This window comes from Mustela lutreola, chromosome 2, assembly GCF_030435805.1.
Source record: "Mustela lutreola isolate mMusLut2 chromosome 2, mMusLut2.pri, whole genome shotgun sequence".
NCBI classification, from domain to species: domain Eukaryota; kingdom Metazoa; phylum Chordata; class Mammalia; order Carnivora; family Mustelidae; genus Mustela; species Mustela lutreola.
Genome location: NC_081291.1, coordinates 216,416,671 through 216,435,147, shown reverse-complemented (window position 1 = coordinate 216,435,147; position 18,477 = coordinate 216,416,671). Strand labels below are relative to the sequence as shown.

Genomic DNA, 18,477 nt, shown 5'->3' with positions numbered 1-18,477 from the left:
AGAAGGTGCAGAGCAACTTTGCAAACCTTCTGGCAACACAGAATGCAAAACCCAAGTGAAAACTTCCCAGTCCGGAAGAAATCATACCCCAACGGAAAAAAGGACATTCTGAGTCTTTCAAGCCATACCGCTTCATAAGAACCAATGAAAATATGCTCAAATATAATGAAACAGAATGTGATACAACGTAGGATTGCAGAACTATAGACACGGGATAAATCACATCCTTAGGGAGTGAACACCGCTGCATCATGGAGGGATGGCTGGAACATGGCTGGAACCTGCTCCACAGCCCGAGAGCTCTTGCTAGACAAGTGGTTCTCAAACTGGGTCCCAGCACCAGCCCCACTGGGAGCTTGTCAGAAATGCACATGCTGGGCCCCAACCCTGGGCAATCTCTGACACTGCAGAACCACTGCAGAACCTAGACCAGGTTCTTCGCCCTTTCAGGCCAGAGTTCGGACATAGCAAAATTGCTCAGTAGGATTCTAGAACAAGACACTTTCTCCCAGGGAGATTTGTTTGTTTGTTTCTTTTTTTTTTTTTTTTTTTAAGATTTTATATATTTGACAGAGAGAGATCACAAGTAGGCAGAGAGGCAGGCAGAGAGAGGAGGAAGCAGGCTCCCTGCTGAGCAGAGAGCCCGATGTGGGGCTCCATCCCAGGACCCTGGGACCATGACCCAAGCCGAAGGCAGAGGCTTTAACCCACTGAGCCACCAGGCGCACCCCCACCCCGCACGGAGATTTTAATCGACATTCCCCAAGGACAGAAACAGAAGCAGACTACAACAGAATTCATTCATTCATTCCGCAAACATTTATTAAGCACCAAAGCAGACCTTCACCAGTTTTGGACGACTCTGTCATGGACTAGCTGGCCATGAGGCTCAGTCGCATCTGGGGGCAACAGGGCCAAGTAGACAGGGGTGTCGGCTCCCTCCTCCACCGTCCTGGGGCCATGAGCCCCTCCCATGTCCGTCTTCACCCACCCCGGGCAGCATGCATTCAGCAGAATCCTGTCACCTCTTCTCTCCTCATCCAGACGCCGGGCCAAGATTCTCGATAGGACCGTGACCCCCAGCTTGGACACCCCATAAGCCGAGTTGGGCCAGCCTTCCCTGTCATGCACTTCATTGTTTGCGTCCTCCACAAACTTCTTCATGAGGTCCACCAGGTCCTCCTCCGTGAGCGTCTCACACCGGAACTTCTTCTGTAGATCTGTGCTGCAATTCTCAAGCGCTTCTGAGCCCTCTAAACTACTAACATTCACCACCCTGCCTGAAACAGAACAGTAGAAACACGGAAGCATGTCACACATAAACAATACCCTACATGTAACTGATTCATACGGCAGATTTAACTGCCGATTAAAAAAAAAAAGAAGAAAGAAAGAAAGACTCTAGAAGGCACCAGTGGGTTTTGACCTTATTTCGTGCTTTCTTCCCCCAAAGGGAAGGATGCATTCCCATCAGCAACAGGGGCTAGAGAGCAGTATTATTCATCAGGTGAGGAGGAGGTAAGTCTTTAGTGAAATCACCAGGTGCTTTTATAAAGACATCCTTCGGCACCCACAAACACTCCAGGTGCCTGTGAGCTTGCTTTCCTAGAGACGGCACCCTCACCCTGAGGATTAAAGCTATTTCTTGGTTTGCACAGTTTCCTAGGGCCAAGGGCAGCCACCTCTTTATTTCCAAGTACCAGAAATCAGGGTGAGGTAATGCCTTGTCTATCCTTAACGATGGCTACTTTCACATGTGGAGTGGGTTGATTCTCCAACCCAGTTTTGATTTTCATCACTTTTTTTAGCCCATAGCCAAAAAGTAAATATAATGTAATTAATGAGTTAATATTCATAGTAACAACAACTCACAGCTACTAAAGACACTGTTAGGTCTATTAAAAAAATATGCAGGCCTCAAACTATAAGATAATTTGAAGTATTGGTGGAAATTCCCCAAACCAGTAAATGTGTTAATTTATACAGTTCATCCAACATCAACCACCACCACATTTAGGGAGTTCTTTTCTTACATATTATCTTGAATCCACTTACTGTGCATCCAACAGGATAATCAGATATATATATTTTTAATTTATTTGACTGAGAGAGAGAGAGATCACAAGTACACAGAGAGGCAGGCAGAGAGGGGGGGAAGCAGGCTCCCTGCTGAGCAGAGAACCCAACGTGGGGCTTGATCCCAGGATCCTGAGATCATGACCTGAGCCGAAGGCAGAGGCTTAACCCACTGAGCCACCCAGGTGCCCCCAGATTTTTTTTTAAAGTAGGCTCCAGGCCTACTTATGGAGCATGGAGCCCAACATGGGTCTTGACGGAACTTACAACCCTGAGATCAAGACCTGAGCTGAGATCAAGAGTTGGACACTTAACCGACTGAGCTACCCAGGTGTACCAGGTTTATTGGATTTTACTGCATTTTCTGAGTGGCATGCATTCACCATGGAGATGAGGCAGGAGTGGGGCTTTGTGGGGGGGGGGGGTGTAGTACATTCTACTGGATACCTTGTGGACCAACCCCACAGAGATGACCTCACTCTATCTTGGACAGGAGCACCTCACTTATCTCCAGGTACCTAACACTGTTCAGTAATTTTCTCCTTCTCTTGTAATACGTATTTCTTTACCAACTTAAAAAAAAAAAAAGATTTTATTCATTTATTTGAGAGAGAGAAAGTGAGCGGGGGTGGGGAGGAGAGAGAGAGAGAGAGGAGAAGAGGGGAAAAGGGCAGAGCGAGAAGGAGAAGCAGCCACTGCAGAGCAGGGAGCCAGACGTGGGGTTCAATCCCAGGACCCCGGGGTCATGACCTGAGCCCAAGGCAGACACCTAACTGAGTGAGCCACCCTGGCACTCCTTCCAACTTTTAACTGAGAAATTTGAAACCTATAGAGAAATTGCAAGAATAGTTCAATCAACACCCAAATAACCTTCACCTAAGTTCCTCAATTATTAACATTTTGCCACATTTGCTTTCTCTTAACTGCAGACAAATATAAAACTTTGCCCTAAACATGTTAGCACAGATATGGTAACAAGAGTATTACTTATATAACCACAAGAGTAATCGTACTCAAGCCCTTTATCATGGTACAAAACTATTATCTAAAGCACAGTTCATATTCAAAGGACTCCAGTTACCTCCATAATCTTCCTTTTACAGGTTTCTTTGCATCCAGACTCCCATGTGGGATCATGGATTATTCAGTAGTCTATGTCTTTAGTCTACTTTTTAAAAAGATTTATTTATTTTTAAAGAAAGTGGGGGTTTGGGGGGCAGGGCAGAGGGAAAGGGAGAGAGAATCCCAAGCAGACTCCACACTGAGCGAGGAGCCCAATGTGCGGCTTGATCCCCGACGCTGAGATCAGGACCTGAGCTGAAATCAAGTGTCGGATGCTTAACTGAGCAGCCCAGGCACCCCTCTCTTTAGTCCATTTTAATCTAAGTAGTTAACAATGGTCTTTTTGAAGACTCTACGCCATTATTTGTAAACTTGGGTTAGCATTTTTTTTTTTTTTTAAGATTTTATTTATTTCTCAGGGAGAGAGACAGCACAAGCAGGAGGAGGAGCGGCCGGCAGAGGGAGCAGCAGACTTCCTGCTGAGCAGAGAGCCCGATATGGGGCTTGATCCCAGGATCCTGGGATCATAAACCTGAGCCGAAGGCAGAGACTTAACCGACCGAGCCACCCGGACATCCCAGGTATGATTGTCTTATAATCAGATTCACTTCAAGAGGTTGGCCGGGAATACTACTACTACTACTACTTTGATGACGTGTTCTTCATTACTTTCTAAACGACTTTGTTCTTAATCACCTGGCTGCCACAAGGAATTGAATTCAAAAGGAAAAGGAGAAAAGCAACACCAATTACAGGAGCCACTCCGTGCCTTTGGTGGAAATGAAAAGCTTGTAAGAGGTGTCCTCTCTGATCTCAGGGGACACCTCTGGGAAAGGCCAAGGGGTGACTGTCTTTACAGCCAGATGGTTCCAATCAGCCCTAAGAAAGGCTGCACCCACACCCCCCTATGCTGAGGGCCGAGGGGGCCCACTGGTACAGAAACCACCCCTACCCTCATTCTTAGAAAGTGTGCAAGTAGCTCCCCCTAGTGGGCAAACACTTGATTAACTTAGTTCCTCAGAATCTTAAATGAGAAAGAGGGATGACTTTCTTTTTTCTTTTTTTTTTTTTTTTGACAGAGAGAGATCACAAGTAGACAGAGAGGCAGGCAGAGAGAGAGAGAGAGGGAAGCAGGCTCCCCGCTGAGCAGAGAGCCCGATGTGGGCCTCGATCCCAGGACCCTGAGATCATGACCTGAGCCGAAGGCAGCGGCTTAACCCACTGAGCCACCCAGGCGCCCGAGGGATGACTTTCTTTAAAGATAATGTAACATTAAATAAAATGTGGCTTTTAAGTCAGTTTTGTTTGGGGGAGAAAGTGATTCTCTACCAACCAGGAGGCAATAATCCTCAGCTTTTTGCCCTCCAGGTGAACGCTGAGTTTTACTGAAAAATCACGAATATTCTCAGTGTGTTGTAAACCAGTCCACTCTGGGAATTGCTATTAGAGGGCTGTTTAAAGCCAGTCATCACTTGCTCTGGGTTGTTGCCTGAACCTCACCCTCCCCACAGCCACCTTTTATCTTTCAAAAAGGCTTTGTGTGCAATCATTTGGCGTTATGATCCTTCCCTTCCATGGAACTAATTATCCTGATTTGATTGAGGGGCGAAGTCAGGAAACCTGAATACTGTTTCCAGTTCTGTGACTACCTGTCTGTGTTCACATTTTTTTTTTTAAGATTTATTTATTTATTTGACAGAGAGAGAGAGAGAGAGAGACCGACCACAAGCAGGCAGAGAGGCAGGCAGAGAGAGAAGGGAAGCAGGTACCCCACTGTGCAGAGAGCCCGATGCGGGGCTCGATCCCAGGACCCTGAGCTGAAGGCAGAGCCTTAACCCACTGAGCCACCCAGGCACCCCTTGTGTTCACATCTTTGTATCTCAGTTTCCTTCTCTGTAAAATGAAGACCCAGGAATGTAAGGTTTCTTTAATACCGTGCAGCTTTCAAATTCTAGGATTCTAAAGCCCCTTGAGAGAAGACTTCAGACACTTGGTAAAAGGCACACTTACAATGGAATACTATGCAGCTATAAAAAATAAAGCTTTCTGTCCTGATCTAGAAAGAGCCCCAGATATACGAAGAAAGCAAAGCAGCAAACTTTATACTCAATGTTCTCTTTGTGTAAAAAAGAGAGCAAAAAAATATGCATTTAGATTTGCATTAAAAAAATTCCACCGTGTGGGCATGCTTGGGTGGCTCCGTCAGTTAAGTGTCCAAGTCTTAATGTCAGCTCAGGTCTTTATCTCAGGATGATGAGTTCAAGCCCCAAGATGGGCTCCAGAGAGTCTACTTAAAAAAAAAATAAAGAAAAAAACAAACCTCCATCCTCTTGGCCCTGGGCACTCACCATCTTCATGCACCCGGACCCAAGGCTTTCTTCAGCCAGTACCTGCCACTCTACCTGTTGAGTGGGAACTCAACCCACTAGGAAAGGATAAAGGGAATTGCCTGTAGAGGTCGGGAAAGGGAACTGGGCAAGTAGGGCAGGAGTTCCGATGCAACTCTCACCATGCATCTTGTTAGATTTTTTTTTTAAGATTTTATTTATTTATTGACCAGAGAGAGAGAGAGAGAGAGATCACAAGTAGGCAGAGAGGCAGGCAGAGAGAGAGGGGGAAGCAGGCTCCTTGCTGAGCAGAGAGCCTGATGTGGAGCTCGATCCCAGGACCCTGGGATCATGACCTGAGCCGAAGGCAGAGGCTTAACCCACTGCGCCACCCAGGCACCCCTCTTTTTAGATTTTTTAAGATATTTGCATGAGAGATCATCTTTCTTCAAAATGTTAAAACTGAGAAAAGCACATTTTTATTATGCAGTTATTTTAATTAAAAATGCATGCATAACAGGAGAAGCAAAGCAATTCTAGACACTGCTCCTTCTAGTCTGACTGGTTGTCTGAGATTTGGAAGCTTTTTTTAATGTATTATTTGTTTCAGGCATACAGATCTGTGATTCATCAGTCTTATATAATACCCAGCGCTCATTAGAACACATACCCTCCCCAATGTCCATCACCCAGTTACCTCACTCCTCTACCCCCGCTCCCCTCCAGCAACCCTCAGTTCGTTTCCTATGATTAAGAGTCGCTTCTGGCTTGTCTCCCTCTCTGGTTTCATCCTGTTTCGTTTTTTCCTCTCTTCCCCTAGGATCCTCTGCCTTGATTCTTAAATTCCACCTGTTAGTGAGATATATGATAATTGTCCAACAAAAGGACATTTCTTTTTTTTTAAATTTTTTAAAAAATATTTTTATTTATTTATTTGACAGAGAGAGAAATCACAAGTAGGCAGAGAGGCAGGGAGAGAGAGGGGGAAGCAGGCTCCCCACTGAGCAGAGAGCCGAAAGCAGAGGCAGACCCTGGGATCATGACCTGAGCCAAAGGCAGAGGCTTTAACCCACTGAGCCACCCAGGCGCCCCCAAAAGGACATTTCTAATAAGAACCACAGAGTTCTTCTTCTTAAGAGTCCCAGTTGCCTTTCTGGAGGAAGGGAGTCCTCAGGGAAGCCTTCTCTGCCCCCGTCACCCCTCCTCAACTATAGTCTGCTCTACTGAACTCAGTGCTCTGTGGTCAAGATTCTCCCTGTCCACGGTGCTTCCCACTGTGTCCCCAGCACCCTGGGTTAGGGTAGGCCCTCCAGTATTTGTGGAAAAAGTAATGAAAAAGTCATAAAGGTTATTGATTGAATAATGTGGGTAAGATATTCTGTAATAAACTTCTCTGGGAGGTTCTGCATCAGCTTGAGGAAGTGAAGAAAGGAACATGGGGAAAGTCATAAAAATGCTTAAAAAGAAAAGAAAGAGCCTTCCCTCAGACCCCCAAAGAAGCTAGGGTGGCCCCACAACCCGCGGGAGCTAAGAAGGACCCTCTGAGGCTGCTCAGAGGCCAAGAGGCCCTTGGGGACTTCCCGATTACTCTAGGGTTGAGTTTGTGACTTGGCCCTGAAAAGCTTTGCCATGTACATATGCCGTTTATTTTTTATTTTTATTTTTTAAAAAAGATTTATTTATTTATTTGACAGAGATCACAAATAGGCAGAGAGGCAGGCAGAGAGAGAGAGGGAAGCTGGCTCCCTAATGAGCAGAGAGCCCTCCCAAGACCCTGGGATCACAACCCCAGTAGATGGCAGAGGCTACACTGAGCCACCCAGGCGCCCTTACCATATGCCTTTTAAAGCTGAAATGTGCAGGTGAACGCTTAGGAGAAAACAGTGCAGTTTTCTGTGTCCCCCACACAGAGAAATGGCATCCCTAGGTCACTCCTGAAGGACAGCCCCACTGCCCACTTCTTGTCAAGGGATACAACTTGACAATCCACGTGGCTGGACTTACCATGAGGTTTTATTATCGGCAGTAATTCGATGCAGACATTTCTTGTGGCAAAAAAGTTTGTCTTCAGCGTTATGTCAGCTTGAATGTAGAAGGGTGTTGGATCGTCGGCTTCCAAAAAGAGAAGGAAACAAAGTCACGGATTACCCCCCTGAAATGTACACGACAAGCGCATCTTATCTCTAACTACAAGAAAAACAAGCTAACTTTAAAAGGATTTTTAAACCCCTAGGTCGGTAGTTCCCAAAACTTCAGGCAGGTCTCTGAAGCACCTGCAGGGCGGGTTAAAACACAGCGCTCTGGGCTCCACCCCCCAGAGTTGGGGATGGAGAAGGTCTGGGGTGGGGCTCCAGAATGTGCATTTCGAACGCGTTCCCAGGTGACGTGGCAGCTACTGGTCTAGCCCCACTTTGGGAATTCCCGGCTTTCCCGGGCCGCTGCTCAATCCTGACCGGGTATGGGACGCACCTCGGGATTCTGTTCAAACGCAAATTGTGATTCAGCAGGTGTGGCAGGAGGCCTTAGCGCAGGTGCCGCTCGTGCACGGCCCATCCTGGGGAGGGGGCGGGGGCTTCCAGCCGACGTGCGTTCCAGGAAGCGGAGCACCCAGCTACCAACCCCTCCACCGGCCGCCGGGGTCTGCTGCAGCAGGGGTCTGCCCCTTCCGGCCGGCGCTCGCAGACAGCCCGCAGGCTGAGCTGGAGGTGCGGATGCACAGCCTCGATGAGGGGTCAAGGCCGGGGCGGGAATCAATCGAGGCCTCGCACTAGTTGTGTTTTGTCTCTTGGGTGTCTCTTCCCCACTAGGTTGGTAAATGAGGTTGGCCTATTTCTACCCCAGCACAAGGCAGCTCAACTAATTTTCTCCTTGGAGCAACAGAGAAAGTAACCTCCTTGACCTCCCCCCCCCCCAAAGATGCTACTTAAAACCCCACTTAGAATGTATGTTTGATGACAACCCTAAGTGCCCGGGGGAGGGAACAAGGCTCGCTTCCTTTCTGCCTGAGCCTATCAAAGCTCTCCATTAAACAAAATCTCAAGTCCACTAACGTGCACAGTGCGCGCCCATCGTGTCTCCGCGATCATTTCCTGTCCCGAGCAGATGCCTCCGGGCATCTATGAATTCACCCTTTCAAGGAAAGCGAAAGCCTGAAGTGAGCTCGGAGACCCCTCGCAAAGAAATTTTTTTCTTTTTTTGCATTAGACAGAAAGCTGATGAGTTTAGCAGGGCGTGGCCCCCTCCCAGGAGGCCGGTTTTCTGGCACACTTCCACAGCAGACCGCTCGGGGAGGGCCCTGGGCTGCGCCCCGCCCGCCCTGCACGAAAGCGAACGGCTCCGGCGACTCCGTGGAAAGCGAACCAACCGCGCGAGGCCACTGCCGAGAGCGGACGGAGGAGCCGGCGCTGCGCTCCGCGGTCACTCGAGCAGGCGAGTGGGGGTTGCCTGCGGCTCTCTGCCCGGAACCCGTGGCGCGCCCGGGGACCCGCCCCCGACTTACGCTTGAATGCGATGCCCGCGTTGTTGACCAACACGTTGAGGCCCCCGTACTCCCTGCGCAGGAAGTCGCGCAGGGCGCGGATGCTCTGCAGGTCGTCGATGTCCAGCAGGTGGAAGCGGGGACTCAGGCCCTCGGCCTGGAGCTGCTGCACGGCCGCGCGGCCCCGCGCCTCGTCCCGCGCCGTGAGCACCACGTCCCCTGAGAACTGCCGGCACAGGTCACGCGCGATCGCGAAGCCGATGCCCTTGTTGGCCCCGGTCACCAGCGCCACGCGGCTGCAGGACGACATGGCCGGGGGAGGCACTTGGAGAGCGGACCGGGCTGTGGGCCACCGGGGAGCGCGCTGCAGAGACGCGGACACAGAGACGCCACAGAGCCCTGAGTTCTGGGATCCAGTGCTGCGACTTCTAGAGAACGAGGCCCCAGCCCTTGGTCCCTCCCCTGCGAGGAGTGGCGGTCTGTTCCCGAAGGTTTCGTAACGGCCCCCTCCCGGGCCCGCCCCTTCCCTGGAGCTGCGCGCTCTGGATCCCGCCCCTGAGTCGAGCGGTGGTCTGCGGGCGGGAGCGGTGGTAGTTTTTCCCAAAACCAAAGCCGATGGTGATGAGTCGATGGATGCTAGAGATGCATTGCATTTGGATTGAAAAAACTATTTTAGGAAAACCCCTAAAGGGGAAAAACAAGGGCTGAGTAATTTTCTTGGGCGTGCGCCTACCATCCACTGCAAAATGAAAATGTTTGCCGTTTCCTCAAATGCGGTGAAATTATTTAGACACGGCAACTGCTTCTATGGTCATAGTGACCTCTTTTTGCTTAAACTCAAGAAAGAATGAGAGAAAAAAGGTCCAATGAGTGGATTCACGGGTGGGGGTAGGGTTCATCTCTGGGTGTGATTCCCAGCGCGCCCCCAAGTGGGAGGGAGTGTTAATGAAGCTCTTGCTGTGTGCCAAGCCTCTTATTGGAATGTTTTTACTTAAACCTTACATAACTCCTGTGGGTGCCAAGTGTCTGAGTTTTAAGTTGTCCAAGGAGGAGGGATATCGATATATTTTTTCCTCCCAGTGAAACCTGTGCATTCACAAAGATCAAATGAAAATGATTCTCCAGGTGTGTCGAGATCTGCATAGGCAATTAGGACCCCCCCCCCACCTTCTTTAGCCTAATCTGAAGGTGTTTGATTAGTGACTCTTAAATTTATGGAGAGCTGGGACCTCATTATGACTCAGCTTTTCTCAAGCAGAGCTGGCTAAGCTGCTTGCCTCTGTCACTGTGACTCCAACCTTCCCCAAACCAACAAGGGCGGTCAAGAAGTGGGCTTCTCCTGGGTGGTGCCCTACTGTGACTCAACCTGCTGGTTTTTCCCCCCTCTAAAAATTATGTGGAACTTTATTTTAAGGAGGTAGGGCTATTCTGGGTTTCTACTTCTTTTTGAGTGAGCTTAATTCGTGGTTTTCAAAAAATTTGTTTATTTCATTGAAGTTGATTGTTTTGACATGAAGTTGTTCATGATGTGCTCTGACTAGTCCTTTTAATATTGGTAGTGATGCCATCTCCCTTATTCCTGATATTGGTCATTTGTGTCTTTCATGTTTTTTCTCCTGCTCTGCCTGGGGAAAGGTTTATTGATTTTATGGTTTTTTTCCCCTTCTCAGGGAAACATCTTTTAATTTTACTGATATTTTTTCTCTATTTTTTTTCCAATTATAATTTTATTCTAACCTTTATTTCCTTTCTCTTGCTCACCTTGGGTTTTGTTTACTTTTTTAGTTTTTCACCATGGATTCTAAGGTCATTAATTTGAGATCTTTCTTCTTTTCTGTAGGTGTTAAGGGCTATTAATTTCCCTTTATTTATATTTATCTTTTTTTGAAAGGGTGGGGGAAAGAGAGAATCTCAAGCAAACTCCATGTTGAGGGGGGAGCCCAATGTGGGGCTCGAGCTCATAATCCTGAGATCATGACCTGAGCCAAAATAAAAAAATCAGATGCTTAACCAGCTGAACCACCCAGGGTCCTATTAATTTCCCTTTAAGTACTGCTGTTGGTAGCATCACATAAATATTCATATGTTGACTTTTCAATTTTAATCAGTTTAAAATACTTCCTAATTTGCTTATTGATATCTTGTCTGGCTTGTATTTAAAAGTTATTTTTAAAATCATTTAAAAAAATATTTTATTTTTGGGCGCCTGGGTGGCTCAGGGGGTTGAGCCGCTGCCTTCGGCTCGGGTTGTGATCTCGGGGTCCTGGGACCGAGTCCCGCATCGGGCTCTCTGCTCAGTGGGGATCCTGCTTCCTCCTCTCTCTGCCTGCCTCTCTGCCTACTTGTGATCTCTCTCTGTCAAATAGATAAATAAAATCTTTAAAAAAAAATTTATTTTTAAGTAATTTCCACACCCAACATGGGGCTCAAACTCGCAATCCCTGAGATCAAAAGTTGTATGCTTGGGGCACCTGGGTGGCTCAGTGGGTTAAGCATCTGTCTTCAGCTCAGGTCTTGATCTCGGGGTCCTGGGATGGAGAGCCACAGGCCCGGCTCCCTGCTCAGTGGGGAGTCTGCTGCTCCCTCTGCCCCCTGCCCCTTAGCCCTTCTTCTGCTCATGTGCACACACTACCTCTCTCTCCCAAATAAATAAGTCTTTAAAAAAAAAAAAAAAGTAGCATGCTCTACTGGCTGAGCCAGACAGGAGCACAGGAAGTGTATTTTTAAAAGTTTTCAACTATTTGGAGATTTTCCAGATATCTTGCTGTTATTGATTTCTTTTTCTTTTTTTTTTTTAATTTTTTATTTTTTATAAACATATATTTTTATCCCCAGGGGTACAGGTCTGTGAATCACCAGGTTTACACACTTCACAGCACTCACCAAATCACATACCCTCCCCAATGTCCATAATCCCACCCCCTTCTCCCAAACCCCCTCCCCCCGGCAACCCTCAGTTTGTTTTGTGAGATTAAGAGTCACTTATGGTTTGTCTCCCTCCCAATCCCATCTTGTTTCATTTATTCTTCTTCTACCCACTTAAGCCTCGATGTTGCATCACCACTTCCTCATATCAGGGAGATCATATGATAGTTGTCTTTCTCTGCTTGACTTATTTCGCTAAGCATGATACGCTCTAGTTCCATCCATGTTGTTGCAAATGGCAAGATTTCATTTCTTTTGATGGCTGCATAGTATTCCATTGTGTATATATACCACATCTTCTTGATCCATTCATCTGTTGATGGACATCTAGGTTCTTTCCATAGTTTGGCTATTGTGGACATTGCTGCTATAAACATTCGGGTCTGTTATTGATTTCTAACTTAATTCCATTGTAATCAGAGAACATACTGTTGTAAGACCTGAATCCTTAAAGAGTTTTAAAAGCTGGGAGAGAGATATTAAAGCATGTTTTTGTGCAAAGGTAATAATCTCAGGGGAGGTAAAAATTGGTGTTGGAGGGGTGCCTGGGTAGCTCAATGGGTTAAAGCCTCTGCCTTCAGCTCAGGTCATGATCCCAGGGTCCTGGGATCAAGCCCTGCATCGGTCTCTCTGCTCAGCAGGGAGCCTGCTTCCCCCACTCTGTCTCTCTCTGCCTGCCTCTCTGCCTTCTTCTGATCTGTCAAATAAATAAATAAATAAAATCTTTAAAAAAAATTGGTGTTGGAGAGAAAGGGAGTAATTCAAGAACAAAATATATGGGAGGCAGGTGCATTTGGGATCTAGGGCTTAGATGGGGGCTTGTCACTGGAAGCAGGCACTTCTTGTAACAGGAGGAAAGCAGTGTGTGGTCATTTTTTTTTTTTTTAGATTTTTATTTATTTATTTGATAGACAGAGATCACAAGTGGGCAGAGAGGCAGGCAGAGAGAGAGAGAGAAGAGGAAGCAGGCTCCCCGCTGAGTGGAGAACCCCATGCGGGGCTCGATCCCAGGACCCTGGGATCATGACCTGAGCGACCCAGGCGCCCCATGTATGGTCATTCTTTTTTTTTTTTTTTTTTTTTTTAAAGATTTTATTTATTTATTTGACAGAGAGAAATCACAAGTAGATGGAGAGGCAGGCAGAGAGAGAGAGAGAGGGAAACAGGCTCCCTGCTGAGCAGAGAGCCCGATGTGGGACTCGATCCCAGGACCCTGAGATCATGACCTGAGCCGAAGGCAGCGGCTTAACCCACTGAGCCACCCAGGCGCCCTGTATGGTCATTCTTGAAGGCATTATTTTTTCTTTGAATCGGCCATTCGAAGTCATCAGCAAGAGGTTTCAGTCTGGGAGATTTGAGAATATAATAGCCATCTTGTGGAGTGTGAAGGTGAATGTGTTAGGGAACTAGACAGCATTAACTAGTGGCGCTGGGCCCCATTTGTGATCCGTGGTCATTAACACCAAGACAGCATGATCAGCTTCCCGCAATTCTCCCATGTCCCACCTCCACCCCGCAGCCCCCGCCCCCCCCCCCCCCCCCCCGCCCCAGCGTGTCTAGCTGCTAGTATAGGCTGGGAATGATGGTGAAGTTGAGAGCTGGTGCTTTGGCAGGCACACAGGGTGTTTGCAAGGAAAGGGTGATAGTGTAGGACTATGGTCTCAAAGGATGGAGGAAGGCAATTGAGGAAGTTGGAGATTTATAATGAAGGAAAAATATTAGGGTTGATGGAAGGGGAGAACTCTGAAGGCAGGACACCTTTGGAGGAAGCCAGGTCCTGGGGCATCAGTGAGGGGTTCTTGGAGATGGAAGTCGCAGAGGCTATGTGGATGTGAACTTTGTGAAGGGGGAGGGAAATCTCGGTGTGATGGAGGTCAAGGGACTGGGAAGTCAAGATTCTGGATGGTTTCTGACCTCATCAGAGATGAGAACAGGCATAGAGAAGAAGATACCGAGCCATGTGCTGGCCTCAACGCATGTACCCTTCTGCTGTTGCTGTCCTGAAATTCTTGATTTTTTTAAATAAGAGTCCCTCATCTTCATCTTGTGCTGGGCCCTGCAAATTATGTAGCAGGTCCTTGTCACCCCCATGAATGAAGGGATGTGATGAGATTGGCTTGAAGGAAGTGTGTCCTTCATAGCAACAGAGCCCAAGTTCTCCGTGTTAGAATCTCCTGGGGATCTTAAAATAAAAACCAAAAACCCCAGAAAAACAAATACAGAATCCTAGCTCCATCCCCAGACATTGTGATTTAATAGGTCTGGGGTGTGACCTAAGCCCTGGGACTCTTAAAAGCTCTCCTGGTGAGTCCACTGTGCAACAAAGGTTGGCAGCCATTGGGTTCGAGTAGCAGAGTGGGTTGATTGGTTAAAAGTGACATGATCTTCAAAAAAGTTGGTGTTTTCAAAAGAGAGAAGCTGGGAAAAGCTTTGGCACAGGTTATCATGGTAGATAGACTAAGCAATGCTCTCAGGGGTTCATGTCCTAATCCCTAGAACCTTGAATGTTACTTTACTTCACTGAGACCAATCACATCACATGCAGATGTGATTCAGTCAAGGCCCTTGTGATGGGGTGATTATCTTGGATTATCTTGGTGGGCCCAGTGTAGTCCCAAGGGTCCTTAATTACATTTTATTTTATTCTTATGATTTCGTAACCTCTACATCCAATGTGGGGCTTGAACTCACGACCCTGAGATCAGAGTCACATGCAAACACTAAAAAGAAATAAAATAAAATGAAAAACAAACAAACAAACAACAACAACAACAACCAGTCACATGCAGTACTGACTGAGCTAGCCAGGTGTCCCTGCCAACCGGTCCTGCCAGGGTCCTTATTAAAGGGAAGCAGGGAGCTCAGAGCCAGAAGAGATAAAAGATAAAACAGAGGGCAGAGAGGGAAATTGGGAGATGCTGTACTGCTGAATCTGAAGACCAAGGAAGGGGCCAGAAGCCAGGCAGCCTCCAAAAGCCGGAAAAACCAAGCAAATCTCCACCCGGCCCCCATCCCCAGCCTCCTGAAAAAATGCTGCTCTGTTGACATCTTGACTTTAGGGCATACTGCCTCTATGACTATAAGATGATAAACTTGTGTTGTTGTAAGCCACCGCATTTGTGCTGGTTTGTGCTGGCAGCCATTGGAAACGGATAGAGTTTTCTTGGAGGATTCCTGCCTCACCACCTCCAGAATGTCAGGAAAACACCCTTCCCTGGGTGTTCACATTTAAGAACACATTTAAGAACACATTCTTAAAGAAAAGGACTGGTCTGGGGTAAAAAAAGCTTTGATGCGGTTCCTGAAGATTGAGGAAGAATGAATAAAAGGGAACAAGACGCTTGACATCATCTGTTTCGTGGAAAACTTGAGTCGGTCGGTGGTTTGTGTCAACCAAAAGCAGAAGTGAAGGGCAAACCCCTGGGCCTGATCCAAGTGGCCATCATTTCAGTAGCTGTGGGTAAACCTATTCCGAAGAGTTACGGGTTCTGGTGTGTGTGTGTGTGTGTGTGTGTGTGTGTGTTTACAGCTGTGATTCTTCTTCAGCTGCCTTTGCACTCGGGCTACTATCTCTTCGTGTTTCTTAAATCATTAGGGTCAGAATCAAAGTATTCCCCAGCAGCATGGTGTGTCCGTGGTTCTGCTCCAAAAAGCACGTTTTCACCCGGGGGACTGGATGTCCATGGCATTCATTCATCTGTGTCCCTCTGGGGACTATTTGAGTATCAGTTAGGTTCCAGGCACATTTAGGAATGAAACAGTTGGGGGAAAGCGTCCTGCCCCCATGGAGCGGCTCTTAGCTTTGCTGCTTCCTGGCTGTGTGATCTTGGTCAAGCCTCAGTTTGGCCATTTGTAGAATAGGAGCAATTACAGTGCTCAGTTCTTAGGACGGGTATATGGATTGAATGACTTAATATTATAAAGGTGCAAATGGGAACCCTTTAGACTTGTTTGTTGTTATTTCCTCCAGCAAGGGGAAGCAGACAGTCCTCTAAAACCCACACATCCAGGCACTTACAGGTCCGTATTGAGGTCTGGCTAGAAACAGGAGCGGTGCTAGGCATGGTCACAACTGCTGACACTGCTGTGCTGGAGGCAGGTAGCAACGTAGGCAGAGGTAGGAGATGAGGAGAACCTGCCTCCAGCCTTGGCTGCAAGGAAGTCCTAGTGACTCCCTCGGCTTCTCAGAACACTTGGGGTGCTGAAGGCAAGCCTGGGCAGCAATGGGGCCCATTGTCTTTCTGGAAGCAAGATTAAGGTCAGATTCCTGAGACCAAGGAAGAAGTCAACGCAGTTTGGTAACCGCTGCCCCCTCCTCCTCTTCATCCCTAGGTCTTCAGCCCTGCCCTTCCCAGGAGTGCACGGCGAAGTGGTTTGGGGCAGGACCGTGGTGCTGTTGAGTGCCAGGTGGGCGGGGGGGGGGCAAATCCTGGCAGCGCTGCAGTGCCCCCCCCCAATATCGCCTTCCTGTCCTCTGTCCTCTGTGCTGTGCACCTGCCTGCGGACCATGGGTTCATCTCAGGTCCCGGCAAGGTGTGACCAGGCAGGCAGGAGGCAGGTTAAGCAGGTGTGGGATGGCTCTATTTCTTCTTCTTCTTCTAAAAAAATCATATATGTATATATATTTACTGTTGTAAGGAATACGTAACATAAGCTGTAGCCTCTTAACCATTTGTAAGTGTGCAGTGTAGCAGCACTGACCATGTGCATATTGGGGAACAGGTTTTCGTCTTTTGTAACTGAAACTTTGTACCCCTTGAACAACTCCCTGTTCCCTCCTGTCCCCCAGCCCCTCGTAACTGCATTCTACTTCCTGTTTGTACACATTTTTTTAAAATTTTTATTTTATTTTATTTTTTTAAAGATTTTATTTATTTATCAGAGAGAGAGAGAGGGGGAGAGAGCGAGCACAGGCAGACAGAATGGCAGGCAGGAGACAGAGGGAGAAGCAGGCTCCCTGCTGAGCAAGGAGCCCGATGTGGGACTCGATCCCAGGACGCTGGGATCATGACCTGAGCCGAAGGCAGCTGCTTAACCAACTGAGCCACCCAGGCGTCCCTTGTACACATTTTTTTTTAAAGGTATTTTTTTTTTTTTAAGATTTTATTTATTTTATTTGACAGAGAGATCACAAGTAGGCAGAGAGTCAGGCAGAGACAGAGGGGGAAGCAGGCTCCCTGCTGAGCAGAGAGCCTGATGTGGGGCTCGATCCCAGGACACTGAGATCATGACCCGAGCCAAAGGCAGCGGCTTAATCCACTGAGCCACCCAGGCGCCCCCCTTGTACACATTTTTTAAGAAAGATTTTACTTATTTATTTGACAGACAGAGATCACAAGTAGGCAGAGAGGCAGGCAGAGAGAGGAGGAAGCAGGCTCCCTGCTGAGCAGACAGCCTGATGCAGGGCTGGATCCCAGGACGCTGAGATCATGACCTGAGCCAAAGGCAGAGGCTTTAACCCACTGAGCCACCCAGGCGCCCTGCTGTTTGTACGCATTTGACCACTTTAGGGCCCTCCTGTACGTGGATCAGACAGTTTTTGTCTTACAATTGGCTTATTTCCCTTGGCATAATATCCTTAAGGTTCATCCCCATTGTGGTACCTGGCAGGGTTCCCTTCTTTTTTCAGATTGTATAATACTCGGGCGCCTGGGTGGCTCAGTGGGTTAAGCCGCTGCCTTCGGCTCAGGTCATGATCTCAGGGTCCTGGGATCGAGTCCCGCATCGGGCTCTCTGCTCAGCAGGGAGCCTGCTTCCTCCTCTCTCTCTGCCTGCCTCTCTGCCTACTTGTGATCTCTCTCTGTCGAATAAATAAATAAAATCTTTAAAAAAAAAAAGATTGTATAATACTCTGTTGTACGTATACATCACGTTTTCTTTTCTTTTCTTTTTTTTTAAGATTTTATTTTTTATTGCACATGCACACAGAAGTGTGCACAGGAGTGGGAGGGAGGAGTAGAGGGAGCAGCAAGCTTCCTGCTGAGCAAGGAGTCTGATACGGGCTCAATCCCAGGACCCCTGGATCATGACCTGAGCCGAAGGTAGACGCTTGACCGAATGAGCCACCCAGGCATCCTGCACCACATTTCCTTTATCTACCAGTAGACACTTAGGTTGCTGCCACCTCTCAGCTGTTGAGAATAACGCTGCGGTGATCTCGGGGGTGTACATTCTGCTTGCTTGAAGGCCTCCAGGATGAAAAGCAGGTCTTCAGACTTCCGGTTGAATTTTCTCTTGACTACATTATTATCTGGACCAGGACCAGGGCTGGTGCCACTAGCAGGTCCATTCAGGTCTTGTTTCTATTAAACTACCCAAGACTCAAGGGATCCTATCCTTTGTCCAGCTTTACTGAGCTCCGACATAGAATATTTTTTTATGATTAAAAATAGTTCTTCTTTATTTTTCTTTACAGAAAACATCACGTTTTTGTCCCCCCCCCAACAGCGTTGTGGAGGTATGATAGGCAAGCAAAAATTGTACATATTTAGGTGTACAGTGAGATATTTTAAAAGGTATACAACATGATTTAATATTCATACACATTTTTAAGGTATACAGTGTGATTTAATATACATACACATTGTGAAATGATCATCCCGATCAGGT

At 47.5% G+C, this 18,477-nt stretch overlaps 1 protein-coding gene across 1 annotated transcript; it reads right to left on the bottom strand.

Moving 5' to 3' along the window:
* Positions 1 to 796: 796 nt before the first annotated feature.
* On the bottom strand, positions 797 to 9,523 carry CBR3 (carbonyl reductase 3). Its single transcript, XM_059164685.1, has 3 exons — positions 8,965 to 9,523; positions 7,470 to 7,577; positions 797 to 1,280 (listed from the first exon to the last, which is right to left on the bottom strand). The coding sequence occupies exons 1-3, from the start codon at positions 9,251 to 9,253 to the stop codon at positions 844 to 846; spliced, it is 834 nt and encodes a 277-aa protein (XP_059020668.1). The 5' UTR covers positions 9,254 to 9,523; the 3' UTR covers positions 797 to 843.
* Positions 9,524 to 18,477: the final 8,954 nt, after the last annotated feature.